At 44.1% G+C, this 13,125-nt stretch overlaps 1 protein-coding gene across 1 annotated transcript in view; it reads right to left on the reverse strand.

Moving 5' to 3' along the window:
* Positions 1-8,636, reverse strand: part of LOC144770001 (collagen alpha-1(XII) chain-like) — an 85,248-nt gene extending 76,612 nt beyond the window's left edge. The window contains exons 1-2 of the mRNA XM_078654194.1: positions 8,465-8,636; positions 7,329-7,424 (exon numbers count right to left, since the gene is read on the reverse strand). Of these exons, the coding sequence (XP_078510320.1) occupies positions 7,329-7,424; positions 8,465-8,510 (142 nt within the window). The 5' untranslated portion in view covers positions 8,511-8,636. The remainder of the gene's footprint in view (positions 1-7,328; positions 7,425-8,464) is intronic.
* Between the last annotated feature and the right edge of the window lie 4,489 nt (positions 8,637-13,125).

Below are 13,125 nucleotides of genomic sequence, written 5' to 3' on the forward strand. Positions count from 1 at the left end.
CATGCCTTCTCATGCTTCTCATTTACAACAAGGGGTGGTGATGGACAGAGTCTCTGAATTAAGCAGAGTACTCTCACCCAGTCAAGAGATCAGGGCTAGATCCAACACCGTTTTTTAGCTCATTGCACCATCCCAGTTTCAGAACCTGGCTGTATGCAAATTAGTCTGTCCCTGGCCCAGTGCATCATGGGAACAGGGCAGACCAGACTACAAAAGCCAATTCTTACACTGGGAAGGAAACAAGCTTCTGGGGACCGGTTTCTGGCATTACAGCCGTCTTTGGCCCGGCTTGCTTGAATCCTGATGGTGCAATGAGCAAGGGACTCACATCTGAGTATACCCTTCCACGCTTAGGGTGGACAAAATTATTTACAACAAGGGGTGGTGATGGACAGAGTCTCTGAATTAAGCAGAGTACTCTCACCCAGTCAAGAGATCAGGGCTAGATCCAACACCGTTTTTTAGCTCATTGCACCATCCCAGTTTCAGAACCTGGCTGTATGCAAATTAGTCTGTCCCTGGCCCAGTGCATCATGGGAACAGGGCAGACCAGACTACAAAAGCCAATTCTTACACTGGGAAGGAAACAAGCTTCCGGGGACCGGTTTCTGGCATTACAGCCGTCTTCGGCCCGGCTTGCTTGAATCCTGATGGTGCAATGAGCAAGGGACTCACATCTGAGTATACCCTTCCACGCTTAGGGTGGACAAAATTATTTACAACAAGGGGTGGTGATGGACAGAGTCTCTGAATTAAGCAGAGTACTCTCACCCAGTCAAGAGATCAGGGCTAGATCCAACACCGTTTTTTAGCTCATTGCACCATCCCAGTTTCAGAACCTGGCTGTATGCAAATTAGTCTGTCCCTGGCCCAGTGCATCATGGGAACAGGGCAGACCAGACTACAAAAGCCAATTCTTACACTGGGAAGGAAACAAGCTTCCGGAGACCGGTTTCTGGCATTACAGCCGTCTTCGGCCCGGCTTGCTTGAATCCTGATGGTGCAATGAGCAAGGGACTCACATCTGAGTATACCTTCCACGCTTAGGGTGGACAAAATTGTTTACAACAAGGGGTGGTGATGGACAGAGTCTCTGAATTAAGCCGAGTACTCTCACCCAGTCAAGAGATCAGGGCTAGATCCAACACCGTTTTTTAGCTCATTGCACCATCCCAGTTTCAGAACCTGGCTGTATGCAAATTAGTCTGTCCCTGGCCCAGTGCATCATGGGAACAGGGCAGACCAGACTACAAAAGCCAATTCTTACACTGGGAAGGAAACAAGCTTCCGGGGACCGGTTTCTGGCATTACAGCCGTCTTCGGCCCGGCTTGCTTGAATCCTGATGGTGCAATGAGCAAGGGACTCACATCTGAGTATACCCTTCCACGCTTAGGGTGGACAAAATTATTTACAACAAGGGGTGGTGATGGACAGAGTCTCTGAATTAAGCAGAGTACTCTCACCCAGTCAAGAGATCAGGGCTAGATCCAACACCGTTTTTTAGCTCATTGCACCATCCCAGTTTCAGAACCTGGCTGTATGCAAATTAGTCTGTCCCTGGCCCAGTGCATCATGGGAACAGGGCAGACCAGACTACAAAAGCCAATTCTTACACTGGGAAGGAAACAAGCTTCCGGGGACCGGTTTCTGGCATTACAGCCGTCTTCGGCCCGGCTTGCTTGAATCCTGATGGTGCAATGAGCAAGGGACTCACATCTGAGTATACCCTTCCACGCTTAGAGTGGACAAAATTATTTACAACAAGGGGTGGTGATGGACAGAGTCTCTGAATTAAGCAGAGTACTCTCACCCAGTCAAGAGATCAGGGCTAGATCCAACACCGTTTTTTAGCTCATTGCACCATCCCAGTTTCAGAACCTGGCTGTATGCAAATTAGTCTGTCCCTGGCCCAGTGCATCATGGGAACAGGGCAGACCAGACTACAAAAGCCAATTCTTACACTGGGAAGGAAACAATCTTCCGTGATGTCCCTCACCACCCCTTGTTGTAAATAATTTTGTCCACCCTAAGCGTGGAAGGGTATACTCAGACATGAGTCCCTTGCTCATTGCACCATCAGGATTCAAGCAAGCCGGGCCGAAGACGGCTGTAATGCCAGAAACCGGTCCCCGGAAGCTTGTTTCCTTCCCAGTGTAAGAATTGGCTTTTGTAGTTTGCTTTGCCCTGTTCCCATCATGCACTGGGACAGGAACAGACTCATTTGCATACAGCCAGGTTCTGAAACTGGGATGGTGCAGTGAGCTAAAAAACGGTGTTGGATCTAGCCCTGATCTCTTGACTGGGTGAGAGTATTCTGCTTAATTCAGAGACTCTGTCCCTCACCACCCCTTGTTGTAAATAATGCTCATGCTTCTCGTCAACATATAACACGGCCTCCAGGTTAGACTTCTTTCTGGTTTTGCATGGTCTCATAATGAACACGCACAATTAAATCCCTAATGTGTTCTCAGACCGTGTATTAGTTACAATGGTAAAAGCAGAGGCAGAGCCCTAAAAAAAGCCTAGAAGGTGGTATTTTAATAAAATCTGTAGTAATTGAGAAGATACGAAGGTAGATGTCATGAGTATATTTATTCAGTTACATGGAGAGAGAGCCAGTGTAGGAATCAACTGGCTCTAACAGACATCAGCTCAAGAATGCCTACAGGACATTCTTAGGTAACTAAGCACAGTTAGAAACATTCTACCATAAACATGACTAGAATTAAAGTGGAAGCTTACTACATTACCTTCCCTTCTCAAAAAAAAAAAAAAAAAAAAAAAAAACTATAGCAGAAAACTACTGAGTTCATAACACAAACAAATGAGTGAACCCACCCCAATCAATCACAACACCAATATTCATTCTCTATATCTAATAGGTTTAACAATAGGACGAGAACTCTTCCTAAGAACAGTATTAGAAACAGAATGATAATTACTCTTATCAGATTGCTTCCGGCTGGAACAATTAACTTTGGCAACCTTACTCAAGTTCCACCAAAACTCACCTTCAACCTTAACAGCATTACAACTAATCTTGAGAACCTTGACAGGAGGACCAAATTTATTCTCCCCTTTATTAACATGAGTGGATTTCCTAATCCTGACACTATCTTCAACATTCAAAGTGGACAATTTAGCGCCCCTTTTAATGTCAAAGGTTGATTTCTGTTTCTCTTGAGTAATGGTTGCACTTTCTTTAGCAAAAGACATCAACTTTTCCACATCAGATTCATTTTTAACCCACTTCGACATCCAACCTGGACGAAAAGAAGTGTTCGGTTTCCTTCCCCTCATTAATTCAAAAGGGGAGACTTTAGTGGAGGAATGGGGAGTAGTCCTGTAAACCCAAAACATGCTCCTAAGAGATTTGACAACATTACAATTCTTATCCTTTGCCCATCTCACGCAATCACCAACAACCCTATTCATCCTCTCCACAAGACCATTTCCTTGAGGATAATATAAGGAACTCTTACTATGCTTGACCCCAGAAATAGACAAAAAATCTTCCAATTCCTTAGAGACAAACTGTTTCCCATTATCGGAAACAAGAATTTCCGGAAAACCTTCTCTGCTCCACACATCACTCAAGAAATCAATAACTACTTTCGAGTCAACATCCTTGACTAGCTTGAACTCTGGCCATTTTGACGCATAGTCAATCATCACTAAAATAAACCTAGCACCACCACTGAGAGTCATATAGGGTCCCATAACGTCAACTCCTACCTTTTGCCAAGGATGATCAGGACATTCCACAGGAAATAGTGGAGGAACACAAGTTTTAAGAGATTTGTCTGAAGATTTGCAGATAGTACAATCTAAAACAAACTCATCGACCTCAGCATCCATACCTGGCCACCAAAAGGTATCAGGAATGCGACGTTTAGTAAATGAACACCCTAAATGTCCCTCACTAGCCCTGACTATAATACCATTCCTGAACACCTGTGGTGGAATTATTTTGTCATTACGTAAAAGAATATCATCTTCCACAGACAACTCGTCTTCAACCTTAGAAAAGGGTTGAAGAGAAAGAGAAAGAACTTTCTCTCTAGGCCACCCAGACCTAATAAAATTGCAAACTTCCTGAAGGACAGAATCATTAGCAAAAGCTTGCATCCACTCTTCCTCAGAACAAAATTTAAGTTCAGGGATGTCAACACTGGCTTACTACAAAATCAACTTAGAAAGAGAGAACTGGTGCACAGAGGTAAATGAAATTAGTAGCTTTTTTATTAACAATTCAGATACCGCCTCGATCGGCATGGTATAGGACGCCTTTAAGGCTGCACTACGAGGGATAATTACATCTATATAAATCCCCCAACACAGGGCCATAAAGGAAAAAAAGACTACAGATTGAGTTAAGGCTTGCACAAGCAAAAAGAGAGTATAATAAAGTTAGAAACCCAGCAACAAAACAAGAGCTGTTTCAAGCAAAACAAGACATGCAGGAGTATTATTACTACCTAGGTGATAGAGCTAACATAGCATACCTCCAAAAGACGTATGAGGAGAGCGAATATACAGGGAGATTACTTGCGTGGCAGGCAACAGAGAAACAGGTCCCAAACAGAATTGAATCCCTAAAAGACGAGGAATCTAAAGCACATTTAACCAGGTCCTCGGACATTGGGGAGGCTTTTCTCAGACACTATGAGAAAATATATCAGATAGACCAACAAACACTGCCTGACCTTGTTGTAAGCTTTCTAGATAAATTACCAATTCCGTCCTTGAGCAGAGAACATAAAGGATCAATAACGACAGAATTCACTATTGAAGAATTAGAAACAGCAATAAGTTCCATGGCCAACTGCAAAGCGACTGGGGAGGATGGATTGCCAGTAGAACTATACAAAAGGTTCGCCTCAATATTGAATGCCCAACTCCTTAAATGAACTAACTACATACTAAAAGGGAGCACACCTCTGGCCTCCTTTCATACAGCGGTGGTATTTAGCATTCTGAAGAAGGATAGAATTAGGGAAAATATCAACTCCTATAGTCCAATAAGGCTTCTTAATGTTGACTATAAGATTTTTACAAAGCTTCTCACCAAACAGGCTCAATAAAATTGTGGGATCCTTGATCCACATGGACCAATGTGGCATTGTAGCCGGTAGACAATTATCAGCCAACATGACATTTTCAATAGAAGCATTGGATTATTTTAATAAAAACAACATAGCGGCACAGGTATGGCTTTTTAAAATTATTAATAAATTTGGCTTTCCAGAAAGTTTCATACAAATAGAAGTTTATATAACGGCTCGCCAGCAATAATAACAATTAATTCCAGAAATAAGTAGGGGTACAAGGAAAGGATGGCCCTTATCACCTATTTACAGAACCTCTGACAATAGCCATTAGGCATAACGCATTACATACTGCTCCCCTACAGGGCATGACCAATATAAAACTATACGCCGATGACATTGTTTTATTTCTAAAACCCACGGAGAGTAACCAGAAGGAAATATTAGGGATTGTTTCAGGCGATAGGTGGCTATAAAATAAATAGGGCAAAACAGAAATGTAGCTTTATAATTAATTGGTTGATACACTAATACCAAGTTTTAGGCTAATATATTACTCCCGGCCCAAGAGGTACCTGGGGATACATGTGTCGGAAAGAGTAGAGGAGTTGTATAGTTTAAACTACGTTGCCCTGGTGCAAAAAGTTCAACATTTACTAGCAAAATGGAATAAACTTCCAATATCAATAATAGGCCGGGTGGTGCGTCTACGAATGACACTCCTACCATAAATTAATTTTCTGTTTGCAGCAGCACCAGGTCCAACAAGGTACCAAGACTAGCGCTAGCTACTTTAAACTACCCGACTGAGGAGGGAGGGCTCTCCCTCCCAAACATAAGGGAGTACTACCACGCAAACTTTGCACGTAATAATCACAGCTCAACTCTCCAGTTATGGCAAAAATGTTAGATGAATATAAAATCACAGACCCAATGAGGATAACTAAGAACCCAAAGAAAGTGCGGTACAGGGTACTCCAATGACTTTTAAAACAAAAAACACAATTGTTAAAATGTTATGATATCCCTTGGATAAATAGTTCTACAAGACTGGCCGACCTATACATTAGGGAGGACAGGCTGTTGCAAACCGGTGTATTAAATAAATGGGAGAAGAATGGTGGTACAGACAAGTAGGAGAGTTTCTTAACTCTGAGATTGGGTTGCTTTATTCCAGGGATATGCTCAAGTGATCATATATCCAAATCAAGCATTTTTTAAGAAAGTATTAGTCTTAGAGTGCTAAGAATAAGAACAGAATTAAGCGAAGCATTACAAGAAAAAACAGATAAGCAGTCAGTAAGCACTTGGGTGAAAATCTTCAATGAAAATAAATCCTCCATTGTTTATGAAAAGCTCAAGATGAATGGCAGAAAAAAGAAGTCATTCAGATCTCTAGAGGAGTCTGGATTAGAATGAAGAAACTTAATGTAACAACAATTAGAGGCGCCAATTTTAGAAGAATGCAATTTTACACAAAAAGTTTAATATATAGGACCCCTGCGCTTCTCCGTAATATATACCCTCAGATTGAGGATAGGTGTTTTCAACACCTACAGGAAAAAATTGAGAAGTACCTCAGAACGACTACAGGGCAAGTTTTAACTATTGATAACTATATTTCTATCCTGGGATGCTCTCCAAACATATCGATGGATAAAATGCAAGAGTAAAGTTTATTGATTTCATCCCTAGTGGCAAGATCATTAATTCTGCAAAATTGCCGCCGCGATATTATACCCCCCTTTCAAGCTTGGAGAGCTAAACTCCATAAAGTCAAAGAGTTATAGAGACGATATGTGTTTCAGATCAGGGTCTCTTACATAATTTGAGAAACACAGGAATTCCATAGAAAATTATTCTGTGTAAAGAAAAAGAATGAGAAAAAAAGAGAAATGTTAAAAAGAAATTGTGTAAACTGCGACTCCCTTTTTGTTATTTCCTGTTCTATGTATTTTTCATCAATGTTTTTTGATGTGATCTAGAATGCGTTATGTATGTGGTAATGATGTCAACCGAAATTGAGCACTGCAAGCACCAAGCACTTTATTTTGTATATGTGTGTCATGCTATGAATTGAACTCTCAGTAAAAAAAAATGTGCATTTCCTTTCGCAAACCAGTCGGTGGGAAAGTGCACATCACTAGTTTGTGAATGGGAATAGTATATCCAATTCCACATCTTTGCTACCGCCTCCTAACAAAAATATCTATGTTTGTAGCTGTACTGGTGGGCCATAGACCGGTCCGGTGTGTGAAGATCTGATCACTGCTGCTTACCCAGACGGTAAAGAACGATGATTATGAAGGTCCACACGGCTGTCATCACTCCCAGGGCTATAGCTTGTCTCCTCACGCGACGGAGCTCTAAGAGAACTGCAAATAAAATAATACATGATTATTATTCACCTTTCAATACCTGAAGTACAACCTCCGTGAAGATGTACAGCCCTGTCATAACAAGTGTCTTTGATTGTGTATCAGGACTAGCCAGTGACGCTGTGTGTGCAAGGTCCAGTCAGTGACACTGTGTGTGCCAAGTCCAGTCAGTGACTCTGTGTGTGTGCCAGGTCCAGTAAGCAACTCTGTGTGTGTGCCAGGTCCAGTAAGTGCCTCTGTGAGTGCCAAGTCCAGTGAGTGACTCTGAGTGTGTGTGTCAGGACTAGTCAGTGACCCTGTGTGTGTCAGGCCCAGTCAATGACAGTGAGTGTGTACCAGGACAAGACACTGAGCATTTGCCACAACTGTTAGAGTATTTTAATTTTTGCTAGGTTAAACAGTGCCTCCCATCTGTGCCAACATTGGTCAATGACTTTCAGAATCTGCCAAGACCACCCCAGATTGCTGGTGTATACCAAAGTGTAATACTGGCTCTCAGTGTGTGCTGACCTAGACAGCGATTCCTTGTGTGTGACAGGTCTAGTTATCAATTTTCAATGTGTGTCAAATGACTCTCAGCATGTTTGCAGTCCGGCCGGTGACTCTGTTTGAGCCAAACCCAGACCCTGGTTGTCTGCGTGTACTAGGTGTACCCAGTAACTCCTAGTGTCCACCATGACTAGCTTCTGAGTCTCAACGAGTACTGTGGTCTTTGACTCAGTGATTCCCAAGATGGGACACTGACTAACAGTGTGCGACAACACTAGCAGGTCAGTTCAGTGTATCCATGACTAGTCAGTAAATATCCGTGTGCATCATTCATGGTCAGTGACCCCCAGTGAGCTCCATGACTAGCCTGTGAGTCTCAGTGAGAGCCATATTTAGAGCTTTGGCTCTCAGTGTCTGCCAAGATGAGACACTGACTATCAGTTACAGACAACACAGTGTATTCCATGACTGTTGAGTCAATCCCAGTGTGAGTTGAAAGCTGACCCCGTCACTCTGTATCCTCATAGCAGCTCGAAGGGCGGCCTTACCTGCGGGTGAAGGTTCACGCCTCCTCGAAGCACTGGTTGACGCCATTTGATCCTCTGCAATCCACAGGGCTCTGTGTAGAGAAGAGCTTGAAGACAGGTGGTTTTTACCTAAAACAGACACAGGAAACAGCCTAGAAAGTGCTGATGCATCTCTCCATGACGCACACCGTGGGGGAGGGAGGGAGGTGCAGAGGATCAGATACAATCGTGTTACTGCTGCAGTTTGTTTGAGAAGGAGAGATGCTGAGAGTCAAGATAAGAGGCAGCATCACCAACACCCATCTTCAGTGGTGCTTAGGAGGGAGGTGGGAGGGAGAAGGGTGAGATAAAGAGAGGCAGAGAAAGGGAGAGAGAGAGAGGCAGAGAGGGGGAGACAGAGAGCAAGAGAGAGAGGTAGAGAGAAAGACTGACAGAGGAAGGCGGAGACAGAGAGATAGAGCGAGAGGCTGAGAAAGGGAGAGACAGAGAGAGAGACGGACAGAGAGAGGCAGAGACAGAGAGAGAGAGGCAGAGAGACAGATGGAGAGACAGAGAGAGGCAGAGACAGACAGGGAAAGAGGCAGAGAGAGAGAGAGAGAGAAGAGACACACATTTGTTCAAAGGAAGGTGCTGTGAATAGAGACAAAATGTAAATATGCCCCAAAGTCTTGAACGGAGCCCGAGCTAATCCTCATTCACCTAACTTGGGACACTATGGGACATATTTACAAGGGAATTGCACCACCGGAATGTCCCTTCTACCGATGTCCCAGTGGCACAATGTCCTGCACCATATTTACAAAGAGGGGTTAAGCCACTTTTTGAGGCTCAACGCCACTTTGTACACATGGTACCTTTTCGCACAGGTATCTGCGTGAAAGGGGCGTGCAGTGGGTGTTGCTTTGGGCGTTCCACCTCAACACCATTGCTTTTGACGCTGCTCCAGATGTACAAGGATCTGTAAATCTGAGGCAGCGCCAACAACAAATGCCATTGAAAACCAGGCGCTATAGTGGCGCAACGAGGAGAAACACTTTTATTTCTCCTTGTTTTTGCTTTGAAAGTGTTCCTTCCCGCAGATGAGAAACCCTTAAATTGACCCTGGGCAATGAACTCCGCGCCGCTAGCGGAAGTTGCAGAGATTTGGTATCTACGCATTTCATTGAAAACATGGAATTCATGCAATAATTCCCACTCTGCTGCGCAATGGAGTTACCCACTGTACCCACAACCCTTTGATAAATCAACTTTATCTTTACATGCTAAAAAAAACATATAACCAATTCACAAAAGTGAACTTTGAAAAACATCAGGCAATGAGAGAGGTGATGATTTTGGGGTCTCCCCTAACTTAGGGGGAGGGCAAGCAGATGCCTTGAACACAAAGAGCATATCATGCTGAACAACGGTGGTTGTCCCATCCTCCTAGGACCACCCCAAGCAAAGTTATGGGCAAAAATACAGTGACAACCACTTAAAGACCATTTGCATATTTACATGCCTTTGTTAACTGGTTACTGAGGCTTTGTTTTTTTATGGTTCCAGTACCCCCTGGGCCCCCTCTCTCCCTATTACTTACATTTGTATTGTTACACTTACTGCTGTAGTGTGAGAATGCATTTAATGAAAAGCAATATAAGGTAGGGTTGCAAAAAGAAAAATGCCTGCTGTGTGTTGTTTAAAGAGCCTGCAGAGAACTGCTCTTGACACTAAATAGAGTTATAAATAAAAAAGTATGTATTCATTAGTTATGTTACTTTTCTGTCTTTGTTCTCTTTAATTATCAGTCATGGATCATTGAGGCATTAAAAGTGCTTTCTATTTATAGTTACTGTTCTAAGTATTCACAGATAAGTGCTAAAAATACAACTTTAGTTAACTGCTTATTTCTGGGCCAACAAAATAATCAGCTGGTAACACTAATCATAAGACTGGAAGTTTGTTGCAGGATCAGCACATTATTTATTTCCTCATCCCTCGGTCTCTGATTAACGCCATTATAGCAATAGTTTAACTTATATCTGAAACCCTACGCTTCAAGTTCCTGGGAATGCACCCGGGATTCAGACAACTCACTAATCATTCTCGCTTTCACTTTCACGCTCACCCTGCACTCACAGTGATCACAATGCACTCACACTGATCATCATGCACTCATAGCAATCACAATGCACTCACACTGATCGCCATGCACTCATAACGATTGCCATGCACTCACACTGATCACAATGCACTCACCCTGATCACCATGCACTCACAGCAATCACAATGCACTCACACTGATCGCCATGCACACACAGCGATTGCCATACACTCACACTGATCACCATGCAATCACAATGCACTCACACTGATCACCATGCACTCACACTGATCACCAAGCACTCACACTGATCACCCGCTCACCCTGCACTCACACTGATCACAATGCGCTCACACTGATCGCAATGCATTCACACTGATTACCATGCACTCACAACATTCACCCGCTCACCCTGCACTCACAGTGATCTCAATGCACTCACACTGATCACAATGCATTCACACCATTCACCCACTCACCCTGCACTCACACTGATCACCATGCACTCACAACATTCACCTGCTCACCCTGCACTCAAAGCAATCACAATGCACTCACACTGATCGCCATGCACTCACAGAGATTGCCATGCACTCACACTAATCACCATGCACTCACAGCAATCACAATGCACTCACACTGATCACCATGCACTCACACTGATTACCAAGCACTCACACTGATCACCATTCACTCACACCATTCACCCGCTCACCCTGCACTCACACTGATCACAATGCACTCACACTGATCACAATGCATTCCCACTGATCACCATGCACTCACAACATTCACCCGCTCACCCTGCACTCACAGTGATCTCAATGCACTCACACTGATCACAATGCACTCACACCATTCACCCACTCACCCTGCATTCACACTGATCACCATGCACTCACACTGATCACCATGCACTCACACCATTCACCCACCCACCCTGCACTCACTCTGATCACCATGCGCTCACACTGATCGCAATGCATTCACACTGATCACCATGCACTCACAACATTCACCTGCTCACCCTGCAATCACAGTGATCACTCTGCACTAACAATGCGCTTGCATTGTTCACCCTGTACCTCACCCTGCAGTCACACGAGCACACTACTCACCCTGCACTCATGTGACACTTCACTCGCCTGTCTGCCCTCACTGCTCAATCTGTAGCTCACTCAAACAAGGAAATCACTAACCATGCATTAATTCGCCCCACTCTGCACTTACAGCCGAACCCAATTTCATATAGTCACCTCACTCACCCTGCAGGCACTCCTTTTACCCTACTCTCACACTGTTGCATTGCTCACCGTGCACTCACTTGGGCACTCTTGTCACCCACACAGTGCAGAAGGTTAAAGTGCCTGGTACAAAGAACATGTACCATGCACATCACAGAACTGAGTGTGAGTAAATTATTAGTAGCGCTATAAAATAATGAAATGTTTGTCAGAAGGGTGCTATAGAGAGATAGGGTGTATTGTTGGTGAGTGGTAATGAGGGAATTCATGGAGAAGGTGGAAAGACTGTTGCACCGTGTGCGACCAGTGCTAGGGCCAGCCCTGGCTGGGAGTGTTAGCCCCCCCCCCCGAAGTTCAGGTCTAGTGGCTCCCCTGCTTCTGGCTATCATTATTATTTACATTTGTAGTGCGCTACTGTCACCAAAAGGTGTCCTGGGGCTATTAACCATCTGCTGCCTGAAGGCAAACGAGAAACACACAGAAGGGGAAGGAGAACCAGCCAAATGGGGTAACCTACAGAGCATAGAGAAAGGTTTTTATATCTTCCGAAAGGATAATAGATTCTTGGTGGAGTGAAGCAAAGGAGGGTGCAAGTTCCATACCTACGCGGCCTGCACCAAAACAGCAAGACAGACATTTCCTGCCTTCCTGAATTAGGGAACAATAAGCAGAGTGGCACAGGGCAAGAGGAGCATACGGGTCTGACCCGTATGCTCCATGAGGAGAGATGAGAGAACAGCAAGGGAGTGGGAGAATTCGATTGAAGAGGTCAGGGATGAGGTGAAATGTGAAGTTCTGAAGCGAAGCGCGGACACGCAACAAGTGAGTGTGAGCAAAAGATGAGGGCTACTGTTAAGCTGTGAGATAAGATAGCTGAGAGATGATTTGTGACCTAATAAGATAATTTGATGCAACATGGGTGAGGGACAGCAGCGATAGGGGAAGAGAGGGAGTATTGGGGTGTGTGCTGAGCAGTGATTAATTTGTAATACAACATATGCCAGAGCCCTCACCAGTAGGCCACTGCAACTTTAACCACCCACCATTGCCTTGCCTGTGCGGCCAATGACAATACCTATGCACACCCAACTATAACTCTCATACAAGTGTGGCTATTCAGACTATTTCAAGCCCCCACAGCTATAAAGAATGGCATGGGTGTCAGGAGGTTATCATTTTAGTGTATATTTAATTAATAAACAGCTGTTCTGCTCATCTCTAAATTACACAGACAGAGCCACAATCATGGTGCCAGTGTGCATAATTAGGTGCCAGTGCGGAGCACCGGAAACCACCAGCTCAAATTAGGCACTGGTAACAGGGGAGAGGGAGGTTGGTTCAAGAAGGTGTGGAAG

The sequence above is a fragment of the Lissotriton helveticus genome, chromosome 7 (assembly GCF_964261635.1).
Source record: "Lissotriton helveticus chromosome 7, aLisHel1.1, whole genome shotgun sequence".
In the NCBI taxonomy this organism is placed as follows: Eukaryota; Metazoa; Chordata; class Amphibia; order Caudata; family Salamandridae; genus Lissotriton; species Lissotriton helveticus.